Genomic DNA, 25,013 nt, shown 5'->3' on the forward strand with positions numbered 1-25,013 from the left:
TGCTGGAGCGCCRGTGGATGGATGCGACCCAGGACTAGGACTTAAGAGGAGGAAAGAAAAAAAGGAATTAAGACTTTTCTTTGTTACAAATTTAATCTCGGTATTAAAAAAACGCTCTCCGGCTCACCCGGACCGGATGCTTCCGGCAGTGCCCCTCGTCCCCGACATGCTGCAGAGCGAGGGGGGACCCCGGAGAACCCCCCCGGCTCCAAGCAAGGAGAGTGACCTTATTTCAACCCCTGAGAGCTTGGGACATCTTTCCTTCCCTCTTTTCCCTATAAAAACAGCTTTCGGGAAAAAAAGTTCTTTTGTAGGAATAAAACGGGGGGGGGGTTGAATACTTTCCGGTGTCGCGTTTCCCCTTCTTTCGTCGGACGAGAGGGATTTCGCCGAGGCACGATGTGATGGAAAAGGAAGGGAAACACTGGCGGTTCGGTCACCGGAGGCGGCCTCCAGGCGAGGGAGGGAATGGAGGGTCAACGCTCAAAAAAAGCAGCAGGCCGGCGCTAAACAGCGAATACTGTGCAATTTCTTTAGTGCAAGGACGCAGGCCGTGCCGGCGAGGTCCTGGAGGGCGAGGCAGGCCTACGGAAAAGCTCCCGCACCTCCTTGAAGAGAGTCCGGAAGGTTCTTCTCGGAGCTGCTCCGTAATCCCGCTCCAAAACCCCCCCAGTTGAGGCATCACCTGATGGTGGAGGCCGAGCCTGGATGCGGCGCCAGGCCTCGTCCCGCGCGCGGGGTGGTGGTGGGGCTTCGTTAGAGAACGAGCGGCTCTTCCCGAGGCGCCGGGGAAAAGATCAGCGGGGCCATGGAGCCGAGACGCTGCCGGGCGCAAGTGTAGCAAAGGTAGCCGCCGTCATCCCTGCTGCCGTCGCTCTGCGGGGGGAAGAGAGGGAAAACGGGAGGAAAAAGCTGGCAGCTGCYGCCTCCTGCCACAAACCCGCGTGCAACGCTCCCAGCGATGGCAGGCAGGGATCCAGCTGATCCCAAGGGAGGACCCGTTCCGCTCAGCTCGCCTCGTGGAGGCTCATGCCCACGTCGCTGCTCGTGTTCCCGGCCAACGGCTTGAGCTCCGCCAGCGCGAGGAGAGCTCGGCCTTCACCGCACCTTCTGGGCCAGGGTAAACACCAGAGCCAGAAGGCCAGAAGCCAAAAGTGGACCCCAAACGCAGACCGTCACCCTCTCGCTAGCTCTCGCCCAACCAGGGGGCAGGGTGAAGCGTGTCCTGCTGATCCCTAGATGGATGTTTGATGGTCTCCGCAGGGTAAGCCAGAGGCTCCGAGAGCAAAAAATGGCACCTGACATGACAAAAACCCAAACTGCCACTTCCTGAGGCCACTGCGAGTCTCAAAAGAGAGGTCAAGACCCGAGYGGATCTTGCGGTCAAGACGCCATCCGCAGTTACGAGCCTTGGGAGCAGAGGCGGAGGGCTGAGGAGCGGTGGCCAGGCGATCCAGCTAGGACACGTTCCCGGCTCCTTTCCGTTAAGTTTTCCCTCCCCAGCGCGCTGGCTAAGAAGGGCCACAGAGCAAAGCCACCCCTCAACTGGCAGGGGCAGCTTGGGAAGACATCCCGATTTTGAAAGGGGATCGCGCAGGCCCTCGGCGCGCCGTGTCGGGGTGGATATCGGGACGCCACGACGGGAGAGCGGAGAGGGGAGCGGAAGGGACGTACGTGAATCAACGGTAGTTTCTTCACGGCTAGACCGGAGCTGGACTGCAGCGTTTGCTGACAGTGGGACACGGAACAAGTGACCGCGGTCCCCTCCTTCGCCGCCTCGCTCATCAGCTCCACCCGAAGGAAGTACTCCTAAGGAAAGAGGAACACCACCGCTCACAGGGAGCTGAGACGCTGCAAAACAGTTTTGTTTTCTTTCTGAAAACCATAGGAAATGACTTGCAACGCGACATTTTTTTCACCAAACCAAACCAAACCAAACCAAACCCGAGCGACAATAAAAGCAACCAGAAACCAACAGCGGCCCGTAAGGAAGGAAGTGAAGTAAGAGCTGGCAAACGCTGCACGCGGAGAAATGGCGTTTGCGCCGAGATAAGAAGTCAGACCCCATGGAAGGCAACGCACAAACAAAGACAAAGCGTTTCCTCGACTATTCGGGCTAAGCCGGCCCAACGGAAGAGCTCGGTGTGAATCTTGGGATCCCCTGCYGTCCGCTCTGCCTCCGGAGCGCTCCGGTGTCAGCTGAGCAACTGCTGCAGCTTGCAGGCAGCATCGCTCGGGCAAACCGCAGGCGGCGACGGCTTCCTTCGGTGAACGGAAGGTATCAGGGCCCTGAAAGGGCCTGGTCAAGGATTTGCTTATGTTGGAGAGCTTTTACTCACCCTAGCCAACGCTAAAACGTGTTCCAGGGACTTTGACATCAGCAAACACTTCTTCGCACGCGTCACTGCGACGTACAGCAAGTTCCATTCGTCCTCGGGATACATATCTAAGGAGGAGGAAAGATCATCGATAGCTTTAAAAAACCCAACACTGAAGAGCTCTGCAGTTCTTCCAGGGCTTCTCCTTGGGCTTTTGGAAGGACTCCTGGTGCTTCTCCGCCAGAGCGTTGGCTCACAGCGCTGCGCAGCTGCGCAGCTCCYGATCCCAGCAGCTTCAGCGCAGTTTCACCTTCTCCCTCAAGGCGAAGGCAGGACTCTGCACGCCCAGAGACGCCGCTCGCCATCCTGCRTTTCCCCGTCTCCCAGACCTGGCCTCGGCACTAGGGGAGTTTCTCGGAGCCGAGCCAGATTCAGGCTGCAGGCTCCTCTCTGCTCACTGGGAAGAGACCGGCTCTTCCAAAGCACCGATCACGGTAGCTGAGGAACGCTGTTTCTTCGCCGAGAGCGGAGCTGCTCTCTCTCTGCTGCCAGGTGGCCACGCGCTAAATAAAGAACGTCCCCCCGCCCCTGTCGTGCTGCGGAGGAAACTACAAGACGAGCGATCGCTAGGACAGCCGGCGGCACTTGACACTCCGAGAAGCGGGGACTTGCCGCGTGCTTTGCTTTCCCGCTTCGGAGCCAGGCCGGGTAGCACACACGGGCTCTCCCTTACCAATGCTGAAGCGAGTTGTCCTCTGCTGATCACCACTGGCGCACGGTACTTTCACAAAGTCATCCGCAAGCAGCACCGTGTCGAACTCCAGGCCTTTGGCTTGGTGGACGGTACCTATGAGGTAATCTATAAGCAGCACCCGTTAGAAACAAGACGGAAGAAATGTCACCCATCGACGGCGATAACATCCACRCGCCACAGTGCCGCCGCCGCTTTTAATTTCACAAGCAGAATTAAGGGATTTCATCCTACATTCACTTCACTTCTTTCCAGACATCAATCATAAACGAAGCACCTCTGTCAGGAATCTAGACCACCAAAGACAACTTCTCCACCAAGGAAAACTCCCGGTTGACAAGAGCCCAAGCCACGGCCTGTAGTTCCAAACAGCAGCGCTTTTTGTTTGGTGAGATTTCAACTTGACTGTTTTGCGCCCCCCCAAATTTCCTTTAGCAAGTTGCAAGGCAGCTAGCATGGGAATCCCCCAAAGCACGATAAAGGAAACGGTGGGAAAAACGAAGGCTTTCCAACAGCAGGAAATGCTGCGCCCAAATCCGTATTTCCCTACGGCAAAGCCACACTAAGCAATCCTTTGCCAGCCCTGAACAACATCTAGAGTACCAGGTGGACCTCAAAAGCTGCTCTTCAACTTCTTTTCTTCCTGAAAGTCCAACTCGATCCGAATGCAGAGTTTCTGCAGAAGGAGGTGGACTCAGCAGTGAAGTTGGGWTTAAAAAAGAAATTAAGTGAATTCCTCTAACACTAAAAGACACAGGTTGGCTTTACCTGCCAAGGCTTCTCTTGACACATGACTGCTCTCAATCTTCTGCACCAGCTCAGGGATCCGCTCTTTGTATTTCTCCACTATTGCAATCTTCACCTCCAGTTCTTTGTCATCAATGTGCTCTGCGTATTCCTTTAAGCCAACGAAGCCCCGAGTCTCTTCCCATCTTTTGATGAAGGGGTCATCGATAACAAGGTTTGCTGCAGAAAAAGCAGCAGATAACGTGAGTTTATTTAAAAGGTGCCTACGATCGCATTCTTGAATTCTGGTCAAGCTTTAGAGTAAATATTAGGGAGTTTAGAGTAAATATTAGGGAAGGCAAGCGGGCCTCGGTGGATGGACCGCTGCTGCAGGATGCGGGGTGCCTGGGATGTACTCCCAGCTCTGCCGCGGCAGTGACGGGTAGCTTTTGCAGTCAGSATCTTCTCTTCACCGATGCAAAGCACTGTAACGGCTACGTATTCTCCTTGGAGCGCGYAGCCTCCCGCGCAGCCTGAACGCATCAGTTTGCAAAAAGCCAGTTTGCAAGAGAAAACTGCACGAGAACTTCTAGAGCGGCGCAAATGTAAAGTGAAAGATCACAAATCATTTCGCTTTCCGTCACCCCGGCAGAAGCTAAAGCGCCAATGCTGCTGCAGGGAGGCTCCCAGAGAGAAGGGTGAGAACATACTCACATCTTTCCCGTTCGTCTGCAGGTTGGTAGAGCTTCCAAATATCATGAATTTTGCTCAGTCCAAAACGGCCAAGCCCCTAAAACGAAGAACAATTATCTTARCGTACGTGTTTCGCTTAGAGTTGATAGACGAGCTAGCTAAGCCCCATGGCTATTGGTATCGTTAGGGAGCAAATAAAGGAAACGGGCTGAGGATGCAAAGGGAAGCTGCTTTCCTAAAATACCCGAGAACAGTCAAAGGCAGCTGGAAGGGCGATGATCTAGCTCCGTCTGGGCTGTCACACGAGACAGACGGGCAGCAAGAAGAGAACAGGCTGCCGTCTCATCAGCGCCGTAACAGAGCTGCAGCAGAACTGCACATTCAAAGGATCTTCAAAGGAAAAAAAAATCTATAAAGTTTTGTCTTTTGCTAACAAGAAAAGCTACTTTTCTTTTTTTTTTTTGGTCATTTTAGTTTCAAATAGATGCATGCTGGTTCGTTGAAGTGAAGAACTCAGCTGGTCAGGAAATGCTACTGGCCTCCTGCTGTCTCGCAGGACAGACAGCTCCACATCCGACTGTCGCCCATAACGTACCACTTTCTTGTCCCACGAAACAGTGGGCCACCACCGCAATGGAAAGAACCATCATGCTAAACCAGCTGCAAATGCTTCAGTTTCAATATAAACCGAAACAAAATGCTTTGCTTTGGCAATATTTACTCTCAGAAAGGGGGAAAAAAAAAAGAGGGAGCGAAGCAAAATAGTTTTTTTCTCCATGTTTCCAAATTCAGTTCGTTTTCTTCCATCGAAAAAAAGTGACAGTCTGTGTTTACACTTCTCATTCCAAACTGCAGAGAATTTCCTCCCGATTAAGCAGTTCAAACATTCACTCCGGTCTGATAGGCGGCTTCACGAGGCAAAAAAGATTAAGAACTTAAAATAGCCTAAAATTCAAAAGACCAGGCTCTTCCCCAAACCCATTCAGTCCTAGGACAGTCGCTCGCTCCGTTTGTGCTTCTGCATCTCGTTTTGCAACAAGAACACCTCAAATCCTGGTTATCCACTTTGCAGGGTCTGAAGACTCCAGGTTCTTCTGAGGCTTTTGAAATGCGAAGCATCACTGAAGCGTCCCTGCGACTGAAGCCCCCGAATGCCCGCGCACGTGTGCACGCAGACACGCACACAGAGCCGCTCTCGCTCCTTCTCCAGGGACGCGGGTGCTTTTTGTGAATTCCGGGCAAACCTCCGGCTGGATGCAGCCTTCGCTTTGCTCCCTCTAAATCTTCTAACATCCRTGGCAGTGGATAAGTTAACATTCAGCTTTTCTGGAAAAAATCTACACCCCAACAGAGGAGAGTGCTTACACGCAGCCTGCAATTCCCGCTGGTTTTTATTCCCCTAACGCGGGAGCCCTAAGCAGCTGCYGGCAGCCAAAGGCAGCGAGCAGCGCTCCACCTAATGCAACTCACTTGCAGCAACTTGTTACAGCCGCGTCTCGCTCCTCCCCTGCCCCATCCAGCAGGATGGAGCTGCTGCCGTCTCATCCGAGCCTGAGGAAGAAAAGGGGCAACGCCGCCCAGACGAGTCTAAAAAGGGAGCTGCTCTCGCACGGGTTGGAGGAACACCTATTTCGAAACCCACGCAGGTGTTGCTACAAGCGCTGTCAGGCCTGGGGACTTGAGACGGGGACATGAACGATGCATCAGCGATCTCATCTTACCCCRATCACATGTATTCTTATTGGTCTCGCTCTACCAGTGAGTCTCACAGCGTCCTCAAATACATTGAAGTTGCTTCGCGATAAGATCGTTATCTTCCCTTCCGTGCTGCCCCTCACGTCACCTGCACGCAGAAGTTTCCGGTTAGCCAGCGCAGTAAGAAGACAGCTATCTAAAACCCCAAAGATCTTCATAAATCAGGATTAATCCTGAGACACCGTGTATTATGCAGTAGCTCTTTGACTCGTGGTGCACAGACACAACTTACCTTCTTGGTTTCCACCCACCAGTGTCTTATTCCTGATCCTTTTGCAGACATCCAGAATGGTTGCTCCGACATAAGCTATTTCGGGACCAAATCTGAAACTCTGTGTGGAAAAGAGAAGGAAACAGAAAACAAGAAAAGAGGAGGAACTTGTTATAATCTGCTCAAGTATTACTATATTGAAGCTGTACAATTCACACCAACCTTCTAGACAATCTTTCTCTTAGAAAAAACATCCAAATTCCCAGAAAACTATTCCCAGAAACCCTGGTCACGTTTGTACCCGAGGCCACAGGAAACGTGTTGTGAGATGGACGGAGGGAAAACAGCCACCGACACAGACGTGCCCTTAATCTTCTGCACTGAGATGAGACCGTGGGTGAGGAGCAAAGATACGGTTTCTTGACCGATCAGTTAATCTAAGGCCCTACTGCAGTTGAAAGGGCCACAGAATTGGAGGTCACGGGGCTGGACCGGCTGATCCGGCTGAAAAGCACAGCTTGATYGCTAACGCTGGTACGACGAGTGGGCAGGAACATGAGTCAGGGGACAGAATTGTCACTTTTGGGAGCAGCAGTGTCAGCTTTCCTGTGAAACTTAATAGCCAGCTTTGAAGAGCAGACTCCCTGAGCAAGTGGATTTAAAAAAATCCCCGATGTTCTGCAGGTGGAGGCTTGCTCAAAGGCAAGTGAGATAATCAACCTGGAAACGCAACCATCACTCGCGCTGAGACAAGACGGGCAGCTGTCCTCGAGGGCAACCTCAGCTCAGCCAAAGCCGCTCACGAAACCCTACCCTCGGCAAACGGTGCCCAAGGAGGACAGCGGCAGGTTTCCTGGATGGAGCGTGGAAAGAGCCCGCACGGCCCCTGGGCTCGCCTCCGTCACCTCTGGAGCTGCGGGAGGCCCTAGCACCGAAAGCTCCACGCCGCACCCTTGTCTTACCTGGGTGAGATAGTAAACGTGGGTGTGAGGCACCATGTAGAGGGTATTGACAGCCCCCCGGAAGGTGTAGATCTGCTGGTGAGGGTCTCCTACAAGGATTATGCCGCACGGCTGTGACAGCACGATATCCACGATGGCTGCGGGAAAACATCAGTAAAGCAAGAGTGAACTTTGCGACAGAGGGGTTCAAATCCCAGCCTTATAACAGAACTCTTGCATGACGACTTACGACATTTAAGATGGGGCTGACACGGCTGCAGGAGAAAGCAAGTAGGGGAGAAGCAATTCAGCTTGCTTTGCAACAGAGATATTCCCTGTATCCCCAAAAAAGGAAGCTAATAGTTTTCTGCCYGGTGGCTCAGGTCACCCAGGGCGGTGAAGGGACCAGGCAAGACCTGCGTGCTGCGCCGGGGGGGACGGAGCAGCTCAGCAAACCGCCTTATCGGATTCGCAAGGATCCAGGGCAAAGCCCAGAGTCCGTTACGATGTTACAGCTGAGGGGCAGGAAGTTCTTAAACTGTGCTCGCAGGCCCCTGAGCGTGCGAGCGTCCTCTTTTTAAAGCGCTTAGGAAGGACGTGGCTCCGTCTCCCACCGCCGCTCACCTGGAGTGCAGTCCTGCGCTTCATCGACAAAAATGGCATCGTATCCCGTGAGCTGAGGCTTGCTGAGTTGCCAAAGTTTCAAATAGCCTGAGAGAGGAAACAAGGCCCATGAGCCAGAGGGTCAGAGTTTTCTTGCCGCAGAACACCCTGACCTTAAAAACCGATCTCTTCTTAAGAAAAAAAGCAGTTTCTGGCCCTACTCCTTGCTTGGAAGTTCCAGGACATTTGGAAAGGYTGCACGTTGCTCCCACATGTTGCAAACAAACCAACCCCTCCAGCCTTTGGGCCTGTTTTGAACTCCCTGATRAGCCAGTGCAGGTGCACAGGTATTTTCTACTTTTTTGAAGCTCGTTCCTAGTACGCGGCCAGAAGGAAGAAGCACGAAATGCCAAAAGCTGAATCTGTTTGATCTTCTATTATTTCTCTTTACCTGAAGGCTACTTGACATCTGGATGCTCTTACCATCACACGTTATCTTGTATTTCTTCTCTGCGTCTCCATCCAGCTTCTTCATGTTGTACCATATATCTTTTGCCTCTTGAACATTGATCTAGAAAGCAAAACCAGAAGAGCCTGGATAGATTGCCTTGAAAAACAGTCCAGGCACAGCAGATCTTGAAGTCCTAGCGTAGCTGGTACAGGGCAGGCAATGAGCCTGCAGTGTTCAAATGTAATACCCTTCCTTTACCTTCCCAAATTCCCTCCCTCCTTCCAAACAACTCCTTGACTGGATTTGAACTTTTCGCTTTGGATTTGAACGCTGGCTTAAAGATAACCTGTCCGAATCTACTGCTCTGAACGTTTTCTCCTCATATTTCTCTTCTGCGTCATTACTAGTTAACTGACTTTGTGTTTATTTTGGCTTCTCCGGTGAGCTTGCCAGGTGCAAAGGTACTTAACACTTGGAGGATGTAAATTCATTCCTTGCCAGAAATAACAGCTGCAAAGTAGATTTGTCTCAGCTGGACTGGATCTGATCAGATGCRAGCAACGCAGAGCAGAAAGGCTAATTTTCTCCACAGCTCCAGCCCGCGTTGCCTGCAATGTCAGTGCTGTCCTTTAAGAGCTGCTGAGATGTTTGTACTCCTGTGAAGAATCTTTGGGTTCAGCTTTGCATATCGGAATGACTACCAAAAAAAACAGGCTAATGTCTTTACACAAGAYAGCATATTGCCTTTCAGGCACTGATAAAAAGACACGCAATCTCTTCTCTTCTCATTGCAGGCAAGAAATATGTGCGCAGGGTGGAGCCTGATCTAATCTGCTCTCTATAAATCAATTGTACAAGCAGCAGGAGTAATCAGGCCCCAGTTGCTCTGGATTCGTCACTGGAGGAAAACTGCTTTTTGAGAGTTGGTTCTGATGGCTGAAGCACAAATACCCACGACCCATGAGAAACGGGATGAATACGGCCCCTGTTCTGAACCTTCCAGCTCAAGTCTTGCTTCATCATGGATACTCACTCTCTTTTCTTCCAGGGTGACAGCTTGTCTCATGCCGTGGGTGTTTTTGAACCAAATAGGAGCGTGCTCTTCAGAGATCTCTTCATCTGAAGAGGCAAAAAAGTTTTCAAGGGTCTGTTTGACTGTTTTCCCTCGTATGAACAGAGATTGGCCCTGGCGGTTCTGGATAAGGAAACTCACTGAGTAAGCTGACAGCTTGGAGAAGTTCAGCTTGCCTTTTTCTTTATAGCTGTGTCGCGGATGACAAAAAAAATAATAAAGAGAGAAGTTGAAATACCCATGAAAAGCTTGCCGGAAAAGCAATTTCCTTTTTGCTTTTATTACTTACTCACTAAYGCTCACAGAAGCTCGATTTTATACACTCTCCCGCCTTTGACTTCGTAAAGGAATACGTTAAAACCCTGAGCATACTTATCTTCGTTACGTTTCTGGGGGAAGCAAAAGCTTTTATCCCCATTTCATAGAGGAAAAGTCGAGCCAGAGTGACATACGCATTGTTCAACCCTGCGATTACACGTTGTTTTCGGTGCCAGGTAAGAGGATTCTCTCCTCTTCCATGCCGTGGCTCATTTTCCCTTCTGTCTGCCRATTACATGTGCCAACATAGTTGTTGGTGACGCCGGAAACTGAATCCCTAGAACAACCCAGGTTAAGAAGAGCCCTCCCTCTGCTAAAAAAAACGCAGAAATGATGTAGTTTAGAGKGCGGCTCTGTGAACGGCTGTTCTGCCGAAGCGCAAGGCCAGCGAGTTCGGCCAGAAACGGGAACTCGGTGGCTTTCCGTCTCCCGCTCTTGTTCCTTTCACAGGGCTCTTAGCTACAAATGCAGGCTGGAGGAAAAGCCCCCAAAACAGCTATGGGACTTATGTCAGCGCAGTCCATGCCAGAGCAGGAACAGAGTCTATTTTCCAAATGCCGCACGGATACTAAAATCATTGGCCCATTCTAGCTGCGAGAACGCGGCAACTGCAAATTACGGTTTGGCTTAAAGCAGGTGAAAGAAATTTCAGTGTTTTCCTTATCGTTTTTGCTCCCTCAAATCCCGGAAGCTTATTTCGAAAATCAGACCCTCCTTTCTTTCCGTGCCTTTTCCATGCTCCCCTGGCCTTCAGCGAAGGAATTTAAAGATCCCCACTCACAGTTTGCCGACGCTTCCGAATGCCAGCGAATGGAAAGTCTTGCACGTCACGTTTTTGGGAAAGACACTTTTTCCTCTCTCTGCAACAGCTTTGTTAAATGTCACATAGAGGAAGCTGAGGTCAGCAAATTTCTCTGCATACTTGATCAAAGTTGAGGTCTTCCCTGTACCTGGAAACAAAAGGGAAGAAATTAAAAGCATTCGTAGTCGGGAAGGAATGAACCTGCACGCCTCTTACCAGCTTCACCCTTCACTGCAGTCCTAATTGCGCAGCAGGATTATTTGCAGCTAACGGGCATTTATTCGCAGCCACTATTGAAATCAGTAGCAGTGAAGCAGCTCTGAAAAAATTATAATCTGTAGCCCAAAAGCTTTATTAAAAAATCACTTTATCACCCAGTATTCCGGAAGGGCAGATGCTTACTTGACAAAATCCTAACAGGTCTAAGGGGAACAGGGCCCCCTTTTCAAAGCTGATGTTAACTCTTGCCCAATAGATCATATTTATTCGTGTCCATTTATTCACTAGTTCTATCCTTTATTAGAGTTTTTACCAATTTGCCCGGTACAGATACTGAACTCACTGGAAATTTTCTCCCCACGTCTCCCTGTAACTCCTAAAAAATGACATTCCATTACCACCTTCCCATCTTCTAAAGCCAYGGCAATTTTAGGCAAGAGGTGAGTTACTGGTTCAGCTACTTCCCACTTGAGGTCCCTTACATCTCGAGTGATGCAGTCCAGGTCATGAAATGAACAGTACCGAAGCATATTTCATCCGTAACCTTTTCCACATAAATTTGAGACGGATCCTCTGGTGGACCCCCCCCCTATAGAGAAGGATCCCGAGACGGGATCTTTGCAATATCTTCCACGAGGAACACCGACGTAGAAACATATTTAGTTTTTCTGCTACGGCCTCATTCACTYGAAGACATCGTTTATATTGCAATGAGGTAACTGATCCAACAGAGGTTTTGGCAAGCAACCTCCTCCCCGTGTCTGAAGGATTACAAGGCTTTTACGCTTCTTGCCAGCGGCTCCTCAAACTCTTTTTCTGCCCTGCCTTATCGTGGTTACGYGTAACCTTATCACAGTTCATGAATATTTTCGTTTTCATCGTTTGGACACGGCGACTTTTTACAGACGTAAGAAGCCACTACCAGTGGCCTCTGCACCACGCCGCTTGGCCGCACATGCCCTTTGGTCTTCTGCAAGCCTCTTGGGCACGCGTTAGCTCTGAGCCTCCAGTGTGGTGTCTTTAAAGGAAACCATGCAGGTGTAGGGAGAGGATTTCCTTTTCTTTTTTAAGTAGGCTTCCTCAATTTTATGCAATTCCCCTTTTCAAAACACAGCACAAGTGCAGAAGATTCCTTGGCTTGTTTTGCTCCTACAAGGATGCTAAATCTAAACAAGTAAGAGCAACTCCAGCTGGTGGCATCCACAGAACTCAGACAGAAGCAGCAGGGAGGGAAGGAGCAGAGTTAGAGGTTACACAGTTACTCTCACAGGATCATTTTTGGCTTTCTTACCTGCAAATGCCATAATTTTCACTATTTGACCACGCTCAATTTTGTGATTCAAAATCCTTTGCTGCTCATGCGTCAGCTTTATTTCAGGGCAATTGCTAAAACCAAAAAACAGAGAAAAGGGAAGTAAGAAAAAAAAACACGCATAAAACGATCAAACAAACTAACAGCAGAAGGAAACCAAGGAATGATGGGTGCTACTCCACAACCAGGAAGGTAGCACCAGAGCAACTTGGTTATTGGGCAAATGAGCAAAGCAGCAACTTCTAGGGAGTAAGAAAAGATTGGAGATGGCAAAATAAAAGGTGCAGCCTGGAGGAAGGTCACATAGGAAAAGATCTTCTCAAGGGTCCTAAGCCCTGTTTTCAAAATGAATTCGGCCCCCAGAAGCCTTAGGCTCATCGAAAACAAACAGGACCGAAGGTTTGGGGTATTCTGTCGCTTTTGAAAGCACGAACCTTGAACTGCTCTCTGATTTCCCGTCGTGTAGGACAGACCAATTATCCCCGGCATCGCAGGGGAGCTGAGAGCTTTGATTAACGTTTAGAAAGGCATTCGGCGCTTCAGGCTGGAGTGCGGTTGTTTTATTAATAAACGTCTGAAGCCCGTAATCAGCCAGCAGTGCAAACCACCTCTTTTCMCAGAGTCCTCCCTGATGCGCTGCACGAGGGCAGAGAGCCTTGTCTAAGCATCCTTGACATCGCAGAGCTGGCAGCTAGATGGCCACCGCCAGAACGGATCTTTTCCTGAACCTGTGAACGCCGCTTAAAAAGAGACTTCACAGGGAAGGGGCAGAACAAAAGGACGGGGAAATCACTAAGAAGCGAAACCCATCATCTGTTTACCTTTGTTTTTTTTTTTTTAATTGCCCCTATCCCTGTTGTACCTCTGATGATTTTCTTGGATTTACCCTATCACACTGGAGCGCACAGAACTGTCTTCCACCGATAAATAGTAATAGTCACATCAGTGAATGAAGACCTCTACATTCAGTCAGTGGAAGTAATTTAATGTTAAAACATTTAAGGTCTGATTCTGTTTTCCTCCGAGAATTCCGGCAGAAGATGACAAAGAGCYGAATAAGGTTTTGGGCTAGTCCTTAGGAAACTTTGAATCTTGTCAACTAGGCCTTGACATGAACTATTTGCTCCAAGATTCAGCGCTCCACCAGGGACCTGTGTGTCTAGGAGGATCGCTCAGCTCCGCTCTACAGACATTACCCGGCCCAGAGGTCCCGTCTGTAGCGTGAAGCAGGTGTTTCCTCTTCTGCTGCCTCCGTAGTTACGGAATCATTTTCCATCAGATACAAACAGTAGAAAATGTTGTAATGGATCCTGGCGGAAAGGACAAAAGAGAATCTATCATTGAGAAATCAACAATAACAAACTAAAATTCTGCGGGCACCTAAAAGACTTCTGACATCTTTAATACTTCCAAAGGAGCTGTGCGCAGAGCCAGCTTTTCCAGCCTGTATCTGGACTAGGGCACCCCAATTCTTTTGGGAAGGGCACAAACCTGCCTGTGCAACAAGGACAGTGAACCCAGCAAGACGAAAGCTCCAAAACACCGAAGGCTGCAATCAGGCAAGAGCTTTTCTGTTTAAACTCGGGAGCAAGTTTTCTCTTCGCACCRTGAAACACTGAGGCTATCACAGTGCATCAGGCACAAAGTTGAAGCCATCGGAGACAACGCTGGGACAGATGGCAGGAGGCAGGCTGCAGCGAGCGCTGCGCTGCGAATGACAATATTAATAGTCTGAAGTGCAATTAGTTATACTTTGAGAAGCGACTGCAAAGGCTGCGCGGGGAGAGCTCCGTGTTTGTGGCCTTTCCCTCGTCCCTGCTCAGGCTYGCTGAGTTTGTGCACGAGATGTGACCTAAGAACGTGCTGCGCAAACATGACCGGGGAACAGAGTCCACAGGATCCTTTTGCTCTCCCGGACCACGATCAGCAACASAGAGTCCAGGGGGAGCCTGAGAGGGAATCCGGGGCTCGTTTAGGCCTCGAAGGTGAATCCRTTTCAGCCACGGACTTACGGTTATTTTAAACCAGCGTGTTAGCCCTGACAACACCACTTCAAGGTGTTTTGCTACTGCACGTAGAGGAGCACAGTGACTCTGCGGCTTTACTTAGCTGGTTTAAAATTAACTTCCCTCCAGGCTCACCGTCGTACTCCAGGGACGACATCGCTGTGGTTTCACCACTTTTAAGATAGCTTTGTTCCTGCGACCTGACAGCTGCCACCCTGGGCCAGCCTCAAGGTCTGTAGTGCCCAGGCAACGTCTCGCACGAGGTGACTTGCCCGCTCGCACTCACCAGTTGCGCTAGCAGCTGCAAAGAGGCACCAGACAGTTCCTCAAGGGCATCTTTCCTCCCTGTGCTTTATCTCACAAGCAGAAAAGCCACGGTCACTCATACTTCTTCTAGTCTAGATTGTTCAAGGCGATGGAGATGGGACGCGGGTGACTTTTACAGGCCTCTCATTGCTAGTGAGCCGCACCCCTTGTCCGCCAGGTCTTCAGCAGTCATTTACTCAAGTTAATGATCTTCTCCGGTGTTAAATCTCTTCTCCGGTGTCTAACACAGGCTGGACTACATCTCAGAGGAGGCAGCTAACAGAACTGTCATCTTTGTGTCTACGGATCCATTTTCCAATGCAGTTCCTTTTCAGTCTTCCTACAGGAARAATTTTCTGTGTGTCCCTAATCCTTATCTCATCCTYACTACAATTCTGAAGCAACACGTGGGCTCTTGTTCACCAAAATGCCTGGTAATGCTGATAAAAGGTGCAGTTTGGGTCGCTGTACACAGCAGGGGACTTGTAGCGTCATTTAAGAAGAGAGGTGAAGTGCCAAACCAGTGTCAGGAAGGTAATTACTGYATTAAAATGTTTCTACTGGTATGTCTGTATTTCTAATCAAAATGTTTCTATAGTAGCTTTCAAACCTCTATTTCAAAGATTCCTGCTTTTGTTTCAGAGAAAAAACCCTCTTTTTCTTAAACACTACCTCCCCCAAACCAAGCAGACTACGAAACAGTACAGGAATCAATGCAAATCTAAAGGGAACGTTCCTGTAGTTTATCTTCCCAACTCCTAGTAATACAGTATTCAAAACTCCCATTGGAGCAGGTCTACGGAGCTGGAAAAATTTGTTTTATACCGTTTCTTTCTAGAATATGACATCACCTCAAAGGCCCTCCATAACTAGGACTGGACTCAACGCACAGCTGTGTCAGATTAAGTTCTTCTGGGCACGGGACTGCTGCTCCTGTAGTTTGTTCAGTGCCACACACTCCTCCAAGATATGTGCGCAAGAGAAAGCAAGTTACCCAGATAAACTGATCTGTTATTTTTGACCACCACAAAAAACTAGGGAGGCGCGCGTTGCTCCTGACAAACTGCAGGCACCAAGGAACTGCAGAGGCCCAACCAACAGGAACGTAATCACTCACGAGTACATATACGCTGTATATATTACACGTGGCCAGGCCCAGAAGGAGACCGTCGGGCACRACGCACCTCCCCGCTCCTTACCTGTTCGTGATGGCGATATCCCTCTCTCTCATGGCGTACAGCAGGGTGGCTAGGCAGTAAAGCGTTTCGGTCACGTCCACAAAGGAGAGAGTAGAGCCCCATCGCCGCAGACACGCCATCAGCTTTTGGATGTCGCGGACGCCGTCCGAGAAAAGCGCCATGGCCGCGACTATTGCCCACATGCTCTGAGGCTGGCGTGGGCGACAAGGAGGAGGACTGAGCCAGGCCTCACAGCTTGGAGCCTTTAGAAGCAGGGGAACACCCACCCCCCCAACAACACTTTGCACACAGACGTACGTTGTTGGGAGGGAAGGAAAGGAATAACTGCTTCAACCTACCCTTGCGCTGCTCTGTAAATGCGGTACTTTGCTGGCGATGCAGATTACGGCCTTCGGGAAGAGGTGGTGACTCTTTAGACTCTGGAGAACCGCGCTGGGATCTACATTCGGGCTGGTGTGTATGGCAGACACGCACCTGTGCAGAAGGACAACAACAAATAAGCCTTATTAAGCAAGTTTGCTGTCTCGTGTAAATAATGCCCTCTTCAAAAAGCAGAACGCTACTAGTTTTTAAGGCTGGGGCCTCATCTTGCAGCTCTTCACATCCAAGCTCTTCGCCTCAGCTGTGTAGCTACACCTTGCTGTGCCCCACATATATTTGATGGGGCGCGTTGAGTGGTGAAGCTGCAAAGTGCTGAACTTTGATTTCTGGTCTAGGACCGTGCCTAAGCCATGCACACAAATGGTTCCAGTCCTGTTACACCGTGCGTGCGCTTGAGCACTTTGCCTTAGTCTGCAAGTTCCTCCTAGCTGTCTCAAAGTCTCTTTCCAGAAGAGGGATCTGCCTTGCTCTTAACCCAGGTTGACTCTTCTCCTTGCACCGTTTAACTGGCATCCAAAATTGCTCTCCAGACCAGACAGATCTCGACAGAGCACTTGCGCTTATTGGAGACCCATCTCTGGTCTTGGGCTTGCTGCTGAGCTCTGGCTGATGGAGTCAGTCCAGGAAGACAGCTTGCAAAGACAGAAAAGGAGAAGATACACTGGAGAAGGCAGCAACTAGGAAGAGGAATTCAAATTTCACATCATCCATGAGACGTTTGTATTTTAGCTAAATCCAGGAGAAGCAGAACCTCTCCGAGACCCTGGCTGATCAGGAGACAGAAGAGCAGTGGAGACCTGGCAGACCCAAAATGTGAATGGAAGGGACGCTTAAACTGAGCCTCACTCTCTCTGGCCTAGTCACCCTGGAGGAAGCCACCRTTGCACGGCTTCTCCCAAGTCCGTTCTAGGGCACCCAAAAGGCAGCAAGTGACAGGACAGCCCAGCGTTTTGTTATTTTGTCCTCTCGCTTGTCTTGGTGCTCCTGGCAGCCTCCTCTCCATTGCTGTGCCCTGACACACAGGTCCATCTCTGAAATGTTCCTCTGAGCCTCCAAATCCAGGCTGTGGAAAGCTCGCAGCTGCCTGCTGACATCCACTTGCCCCCAGTTCTTCCCTCCGTTGGTTCTTCCCTCCCTGCCCTCAAGGAGGCAACACCACCCAACTCAAAAGGTCGCTGCAAAGCCTGTTCATCTGCCTCCACTCCGTGGCTGGCTTCTCCATCTCCTCAGACATCGGGACGAGGTTATACCTGCCCCAGGCTTTGCAGCCTCTCTGTCACTTATCCATCACTTCGTGCTTGCTGTCACAAGCAGCGCTCGTCTCCCTCTGGTTAAACTCTGGCACCCTCGCAGTGTGGCACCTCACAACTCGAGATATGGAAGGTTACCTTGCGATCCTCCTTTTCCTGCAGCACCTCCAGAAGCAGAGAGGTCAGGGCTGCTAAGCTGTGCAAACGCCATTTAGGAGTTGCATAGAAACACATTCTTTCCCCGTTTGTGTCCTCTGCTCATCGCCCATAAGCCCCCCGGCTAGAGAGCCAYGCGCGTGCGTGGATGCGGAGTCCAGCATAAAGCAATCCCAGCCCTTGACTATAAGGTTAATTATTCTCCGCTTAAAGATATTGGCCCCAAGGCCAAGTGATGGGGAAGGGCTCATGCCCACAGCACTCAGGACCATGTCCCCGCTCACCCAAGGGAGGCTGGTGCATCCATATCGCCCCGCGCTCCGCCTAGCCTTCCCTGGGCGCCCCAGCGACTCGGTGGCAGTAATTGTTATTTTTGTGACGTTTCCACGTAAAGTTTGAAACAAAGCAGAGGTTGAACTGTCAGAAGGCTGTTTTAATTCAGCAATGCAAAGAGCACGTGTTGTGTGGATCAGGACACGGAAGGAGGGTGTCCCTAGGGACAGGCTCTCGGAGGAGAGCGTCACAGGACTGTGCAGGCCAAAAGACACCAAACCTTGCAGAGCCTCAGCCCTGGAGAAAGCGACCTCCAGAACAACACCCTGGTTTTATACTCGAGGGAATCACCGGGCCAACTCCAAAAGAGACCAGATCAAWGTTTATACGATGCAAAAGCTCGAAAGAGCAGAACACAATTTGGGGGGAGCTGAGTAACTGGTCAGTGAAGATACACTGTCGTGCCTGGGAAACTCATGGCCAGGTGTGTAACTCATATGAGAATCTGAATGATTTGAAAACTTAGGACAGTGACATTAAACTTGCCTGGCAGAAATGTGTTTAGATGATTGAGTGCCATAGATGGGGAAGCCACAGAATAACTGAAGTCGGAAGGGACCTCAGAAGTCATCTGATCCAATCCCATGCTCAAAGCAGGGCCAACTTCAAGGTTTGGTCATTTGTCCAGTTGAGGTCTGAATATCTCCATGCGTAGAGATCCCCACCTCTCTGCACCAGCGTTTGACCACTCTCCTGATATTTAACTGGAATTTCCCACACTGCAACTTGTGCCCTTTGCCTCTTATCCTCTCGCTATGCACCTCCAAGAAGAGTCTGGCATCATCTGCTCCATAGCCCCTCATTAGACAGGGGAAGACGGCAATTAGATCCCCTTTCTGCCTCCTCTGCTCCAGACTTCATCCTCTACTCACACATCACGTGCTCCCAAGAGAACAAAGAAGAGGAAGAAGGCGGCTTTTTCTTCCTCTTCTAGAACCCTGCTGGTGATCTCTACTGCTCAAATAATTCCTCCTTCCTCATCTAAACATGTAGAAGACATTCAAGAAGAAGGCAAACCCACTTCTCTCCTGGCAATTCACAGGATAAAATAGGAGAAGACTCAATGCAAGGAAGGTCGGAGGATCTACAACTACAAAGCCACGTGGTGAAGCAGACTCACCTGATCAGCCCCACCATACAGCCTTCCTGCTCCTTCCTTATGGCATAATGCTCCAAGAGCTGTCCAACGCTGTGCAGGGCTGTGTCCTCCTTCATTACATACCGATGGTACAGCTTTTTCCAAGGGATGAACTGGAATGTGAAGCACATACCACCACCTTTCATCTCAGAGCTCTGGAAAATAGGTTTCTTCTGACAACAAGCTAACCAACAAGATAACTTCCAAAGAAGACCTGGAGTTCAAAAAGTCCCTTTTGCTTGATGGAAGCAGGTACCTAGCATGAGACGGGGACGGAGAGGGAAAACAGAGGAAAGAGAGAAAGACTTGTGCCTCATAGCCTGCGAACTTGTCAACAAGAGGCCTGTTTTTCTAGAATGATGGGAACAGGCTGACGTCGGTTCAGTTTCAAATGTCAAAGCATTGATGGAACGAAGATATTTTCAGCACTATTGCACAGATCTGCTTTGAGTGGCGCTTGACGACAGAGCGCTTAAAATCCATGTGCCCCTGCAGCTTGCCTACCCACCCACAGCCTGCTGTTTGGACTTCTTTAGTAAGAAGTGACGGGGCATTATCTTTTAGGCTGTATCTTTGTTACAGAGCGAAGAGCAGACTTGAGAGAGGACCCGAGCACTCCACCCAGGCGTTTTCTACACATCTTGCTAGCTGTTCAGGCTCAGAGCATCCATGCTGCGCTGAGAAAGCGCTCAGCGCAGGACGCCTGTCGTGTCGTGTCCAGCCTTGCCCGTCCGAATTTATCAGATGGGCRTGAACAAGAACTTGGACCCCTACAGAAATGCTGGCTGAGATCAGTCCCCCACTGCTCCACGTCAAGCCGGGACAGCCTCTTCATACAAGGTGAGGGTTTCCAGTGTGAAGGGTGGTCTGGTGGTGGTCTAGCCTAGTGGTGACAGCTGCCTCGGAGTCACCTTTAACTGAACTGCAGAGATCTCAGCTGCAGCCAAAACAACTGCCGGTGGGTTCACGACTGTTTGTACTGCCAGGGCCTTGGCTGCGGAAGAACCAAGCTGCGTAAAAACAGAGTTAAAGGCCCATCCACAAAACTTGTTTAACTCCAAGAGACACCACGCACAGACGCACGCACATAGGCGAGGGGCATGGTGACGTCGAGCAGCCCTGAGAGGACACTGCCCAGTCTCGTAGCCAGAATTTCCTGCCTGATCCTTGGCAGAAAAAAAAGACTACAAGAAAAACAATGAAGGGGGATTTTGCRGAGTTTTACAGGATGCTCTTTCCATGCATGGAAAGACTGCGGCAAAGGAAACTATTCCAAAACTGATCTCCTGATACAGGCTGGCATTTGAACAGGTAGGAACGAGGCCAAGAGTGTTCCCTGTAGTCCTGAAGACCAAAATGGCAAGAGACCTAGCAAGAAAGGGTGAGGGTGTTAGGGAAACAATAAATGGGTTTAAAGGAAAAAAGACGGACAGGCACAGCATGGATGTTCCCAGAGCAACATGTCCAGCCACAAGACTAAGACAGAACAGAGCAGTAAGACAAGGACCAGGCTCAAATCAGTATCACGGCAGTCCTTACCAGCGGATCACTGACAATCTGCCTCCAGGAGTGACACACCAGGCTCAGGCTCTGATACAGATCAGTCACAGGGAGGAAAGCAAAGATCCTCCTCAGGACTTCAGTGGGCAGCTTATCAATGCTTCCTTGAGGCACATCCCAGTTCCGAGTGCCCAGGAGCCCGTAGCGTGCATCAGGAATTGGTTCGATTTCCATATCATCAAGTTCTTGCTTGATTCGGCTGTGTTCTTGCTTGATTTGGCCGTGCTCTTGCTTGATTTGGCTGTGCTCTGGATGAAGCCCCAGTGGCTTCTTCTCAGGCTCRCCCCACAGACTGTACTTTGTGTCGTGGCTGCCTGCGACTGCTGCGGACAGCGTCCGTTTTCTGGAGGGGGTGCTTTCCCTGGGAGCTGGTGCAACGTCTTCATCCTCTAGAAAGGAGCAGAGATCCTCCACGCTGCTGAAGGATTCATCAACCTCAGTGAAGATGGGATCTGGTGGCTCTTCTTTGATTTCACGGCTTTTTGTCCTGCCTGCACCTATTTGCTGTGTCTGAGAGATCTTGAAGTAATCGGTGATGTTCTTCTGCTGACCTCGGCCTAGAGAAAAAGGAAGAATATTAGTGAAGTCCACAAAAACAGGTTTAAGTGCAGTGCTCCTAGCTGAGCTAGAGGCTGCAAAACATGGCATTTATTTCCGCAGGACTCCTCCGCTCATGGATTTATGAGCTTGATTACGGGTAAACTGTTCTGCTTCCTGTTGCCTCTCTAGCAACCTATGGAAGTCAACAGAAGAAAATTCATCTCCTTGCACTATCCACATAATCAGGGCATTCTCGGAGCGTGTCTGACAGCTTGCAGAGCTTCTAGGAAAAGACAGGCCCTGCCTTAATCTGTACCTCTCAGATTAGCAATCCTCAGCTAACATAACAAACCACATGCGTGTTAAATGAAAACACAGCTGCACATTGAACTTGATGGGAGATATTTCCACCGGTCAAATAAACACAGACAGGAAGGAAACATAAAAATACAAGACTTGAATTGTTGTGGTATGCCTCCGAGACGAAGGTAGGGCTTTTAGTGGTTATTTACTGTTGTGCCTGGTGAATGAGAAGCACACAAAGATTTTAGGAAAGCTTCAGGGTTTGGCTACTTCTCTGCACCGTGAGGTCACTGCACCAAGCGTTTGCCCGCTGCTCGTACCACAGAATCAGAGACACCAATGCTTTTAAAAGGATAATCAGCCATTTCTTGCCAGATACCTTCTGGCTGCAAGACAAAAAACACTGGAATCCGTAAAGGAAACCGAAACTTGGCAGCAGTCTTGTCTCAGCAGCCTCGCTGTTCTCTGAGAGCCAGCCAGCCTGTCTAGGCCCGCAGACGTGCACTGCACTTGCACGCTCCTGCAATCCTTGTAGGTGCCTAAACTTACTGGCACTGACAGCGTTCACTCCATCCTGCTCCTCGTCTGCAACGTATCCTAATGCTTAGCTAAGAGGAAACTCAGGGAAACAAACCCAAGAATTTTCACAAGCAACTGCTGCCGATTTTAATGTGTTTTATTTCTGGATGCTCACGGAGGCATGGCTTGAGGAGGCCTGATATGCAAGACACTCACTGCTTAAAACCCCCCAGCTCCCTGACTAATGTCCAAGTCCAATACCCCCAAAACCCGGAGTGTTGAAGGTTAGTAGATTTTTAAAAGGGAGCCTGTCAAAGATACCTGTTCAGAGCTTATATAAAAAAAGGAAAAGAACAGTAGGTCTGCAAGCACGGAGCCTAGGACTCCAGTGTCTCGGCTCACCAGCAGATCTCTCTGTCCAGCTTACACCAGGGTACAGAGAGGTTTCCGCGTTAGCCAGGCAGACACTGTAACGCTAAGTCTCACTTTCCAGAGTGACCAGAGCACTCAGGAACTCAGGGATAATATTCATGTTTTTTTCTCTGCTTCTCAAAAGTCCCCCCCGCTTATGTGCTYGTGCGTGCGCACGTGTGGCGTCTCTTGCAGTTAAACAGCTTTTGARGACCGGCCTTTAACTCTGCACAGGGAGCTATTTGGCAAGAGCTGTTTCACCTTAAACTCGTGCCCTGAGCGCTGTTAACTGTCCTGTACAGATTAGCTCAAAGTCTTATCAGTTCCCAAAAGCACTGACGGAGCCTGAGACTTTGGCACCGTTGAGAACAACGCCCCGTGCCTATAAAGCGAGTATCACAGTGCTTCCCACTCCCAGCGAAGACGAAGACCATTAATATCCGCTAAGCGCTCTACAACCGCTTTGCAGCCCTGTACAACTAAATAGCTAATTATTATTTAATAAGTGGCCTAGAGCGCAGCTAGAAGTAGCTGTCGCATTGTTAATACAGCCTAATTGCAGGGGCTGTAGCGTTTCTCGGGGAGAGCTGCTGTTCCCCACAGGCAGCCTCCTCCGACAGCACTAAGTACAGCTCAGCTTCTGAAAGCGAGAGACACGGAGGCGTTTCTGTGTGCGGAGAGCCTGAACCAGGCCTGCCGGGGATCTCGCTCCCTCGTAGGAGAGGGAAGCATTAAGGTGTCTCCTCCTCTTGCCACTTGACTTCCCGGAGGCAGAGGTTTAAGCCCAGTTAGGCCAYGGACCCCTCGCAACAAGCTTCACCTTGCCTGGCCTCGCTTTGCTATCTGCAGGCGTTCAACGGCAGATTACACAAAGCTCTTCCGTTCCACGCCGCGAAAATCACCATTTTGCTCTCACGGACCCCTCGGGCTGCAAAATATTTGCAAACCCCGTACCTCCTTGTTGCTTCTTTGTCCGGTGGGTGGGATAGAGGCCCCTGTTGACATCTCTGCTCGTTTGTCTTTGACTCAACGGCTGCGTCAGGGACGACGACCCTTCTCTGCTCTGCGCGATGGCTTCGCAGTCGTCGGCCGTAAGGTGCGTTTTTTTGAAGCGCTTCACTGCTTCGCCAACATGCAAAAAGAGAAAGCCAACCAAAGAATACCTGTTAGCATCCCGTCAAGCGAGCGGCAATAAACAGTCTGCATTTTTAGCAGATGCACCCATTTAGCAATTTCTTTCCAGAAGTTTTATGGGGTTTTCACCAGGAATTTCTCCGAGTAGCTTACACTAGAAGTTTTTACAACACTCTGGAGAGGTTGTACGTTACCAAAACGACGCATTCGCCGTTTGTAAAATTACTGTAATGGTGACTTCGCTCAATCCAGTCCTGCCTTGTACAAGACTTCCGAATAAAAGAGCGGGACTTAAAACCAGGTTCTGCTCTAYGTAAGTTTTACGAATTCCTCTACGGTACCATTAACCTTAAGGAAGCAGGTGAAGGCGTTTGCGTAAATGCAGAGCATCCTTAGAAGGAGGTCAAGAGCCCTGCAAGGACCCAACTGTGCAATTCCCCACGGGAGGCCGGGAGAAGACAGTGAATTGCCCAAGGAAGGTCAGCGCCAACATTCAGACGTTCCAGTTTGAGCCTGGTCAGTATTACRAACACATCTGAGTCGGGAAAAGGGCTTTGAGCACAGAAAAGCTTGTGCAGACAGYGTTAACCATATTCCGCAGACGGATATGTTTTGGAAAGCTCCAGAAATTTTATCGCGCGCCATTAAGGAGAGAAGACAACCTGTTCGCAGCACGGCTCTTCCCTGGGATAAGTAGCAAATAACGCAGTTTCCTTCCACGAAAAATACACGCAAGAAATCTGAAATGCCCACGCAGGAAGGGCTTCCCTTTTACATGGGAATTATCTGCAAAACGCTACTCGCTCGGCTTCACTTTGACTTTATTACCACGCCGCACTGCAGAGGATAAGCTCCTCTAACATATTTATGACAGCCACGAAGGCGATAAAGCATCTAGTGCCAGCAGAAGGTGATAAAGCATCTAGCAACCGCGGGATCTAGAGGCCAGTTTGCTTCCTTACGCTATTTCCTCCATGTCAGAGCGACCGGGGGGCATTAAGGGCGCCCGCGGGGCTCCCCGGGGAGGCGGGATGAGGAGCGAAACCCAAGGCCCCGGCGCAGGGTTGAAGTCCACCAACTTCACGCTGAAGGTGGTTCCTCCGGGGTTCACCCGCGTTCGTCTTTCCTCCCCCTCCTCCCGAGGTTTGCCACCGGCGACAGCCACGACGGCRGCGCTGAGCGAAGGTTATACGAGGGCCCGGGCGCCGGTTATGGCTCTGATAACCCCAGGCACGTCCTCACGTGCACTTCTCCTAGCTCAGGCCGGACCGTGAAACCTGGACCATCAAACCCAGGTGTTTCACAACACGCTTTTTTGAAGCGAAGGCGTCATTACTAAGGCGGCCATGTCCCACAGAGCCGTGACCTGGGCTAAAGCCAAGCCCGGTCTCCGAGGCAGCTTGTGAGCTCCCCCCCACACACACTTTGAATAAAACTTGGTTTCCTGAGGGATTTTTACAGGAAAACCTGACGAGCCTGAGCCACTTTGAGCAACGAACGCTAACGGTGCAGCAGCAACCGGCCCCATTGCCAAGGGACCCCCCCCCCGTCCTGCCCCTCCCGTCGCTAATGGCTCCCCCATTACCATGGACCCCTGCCCTCCCC

General features: G+C 50.3%; 1 protein-coding gene across 2 annotated transcripts in view; it reads right to left on the minus strand.

Annotated features, from left to right (window-relative positions):
• Nucleotides 1–782: 782 nt before the first annotated feature.
• Nucleotides 783–25,013, minus strand: part of FBH1 (F-box DNA helicase 1) — a 27,742-nt gene continuing 3,511 nt past the window's right edge. For both annotated transcript variants that reach the window (XM_026091236.1, XM_026091237.1), the window contains exons 2-20: nucleotides 23,229–23,393; nucleotides 20,481–21,058; nucleotides 18,924–19,096; nucleotides 16,022–16,157; nucleotides 15,684–15,874; nucleotides 13,369–13,482; nucleotides 12,152–12,246; nucleotides 10,621–10,789; nucleotides 9,483–9,711; nucleotides 8,482–8,569; nucleotides 8,020–8,106; nucleotides 7,417–7,553; nucleotides 6,476–6,575; nucleotides 6,210–6,331; nucleotides 4,510–4,585; nucleotides 3,838–4,035; nucleotides 3,052–3,177; nucleotides 2,340–2,446; nucleotides 783–1,809 (exon numbers count right to left, since the gene is read on the minus strand). In XM_026091236.1, coding sequence (XP_025947021.1) covers nucleotides 1,402–1,809; nucleotides 2,340–2,446; nucleotides 3,052–3,177; nucleotides 3,838–4,035; nucleotides 4,510–4,585; nucleotides 6,210–6,331; nucleotides 6,476–6,575; nucleotides 7,417–7,553; nucleotides 8,020–8,106; nucleotides 8,482–8,569; nucleotides 9,483–9,711; nucleotides 10,621–10,789; nucleotides 12,152–12,246; nucleotides 13,369–13,482; nucleotides 15,684–15,874; nucleotides 16,022–16,157; nucleotides 18,924–19,096; nucleotides 20,481–21,058; nucleotides 23,229–23,393 — 3,299 coding nt within the window. In that variant the 3' untranslated portion in view covers nucleotides 783–1,401. The remainder of the gene's footprint in view (nucleotides 1,810–2,339; nucleotides 2,447–3,051; nucleotides 3,178–3,837; nucleotides 4,036–4,509; nucleotides 4,586–6,209; nucleotides 6,332–6,475; nucleotides 6,576–7,416; nucleotides 7,554–8,019; nucleotides 8,107–8,481; nucleotides 8,570–9,482; nucleotides 9,712–10,620; nucleotides 10,790–12,151; nucleotides 12,247–13,368; nucleotides 13,483–15,683; nucleotides 15,875–16,021; nucleotides 16,158–18,923; nucleotides 19,097–20,480; nucleotides 21,059–23,228; nucleotides 23,394–25,013) is intronic.

The sequence above is a fragment of the Apteryx rowi genome, unplaced genomic scaffold, assembly GCF_003343035.1.
Source record: "Apteryx rowi isolate R43461 unplaced genomic scaffold, aptRow1 scaffold_9, whole genome shotgun sequence".
Taxonomy (NCBI): Eukaryota; Metazoa; Chordata; class Aves; order Apterygiformes; family Apterygidae; genus Apteryx; species Apteryx rowi.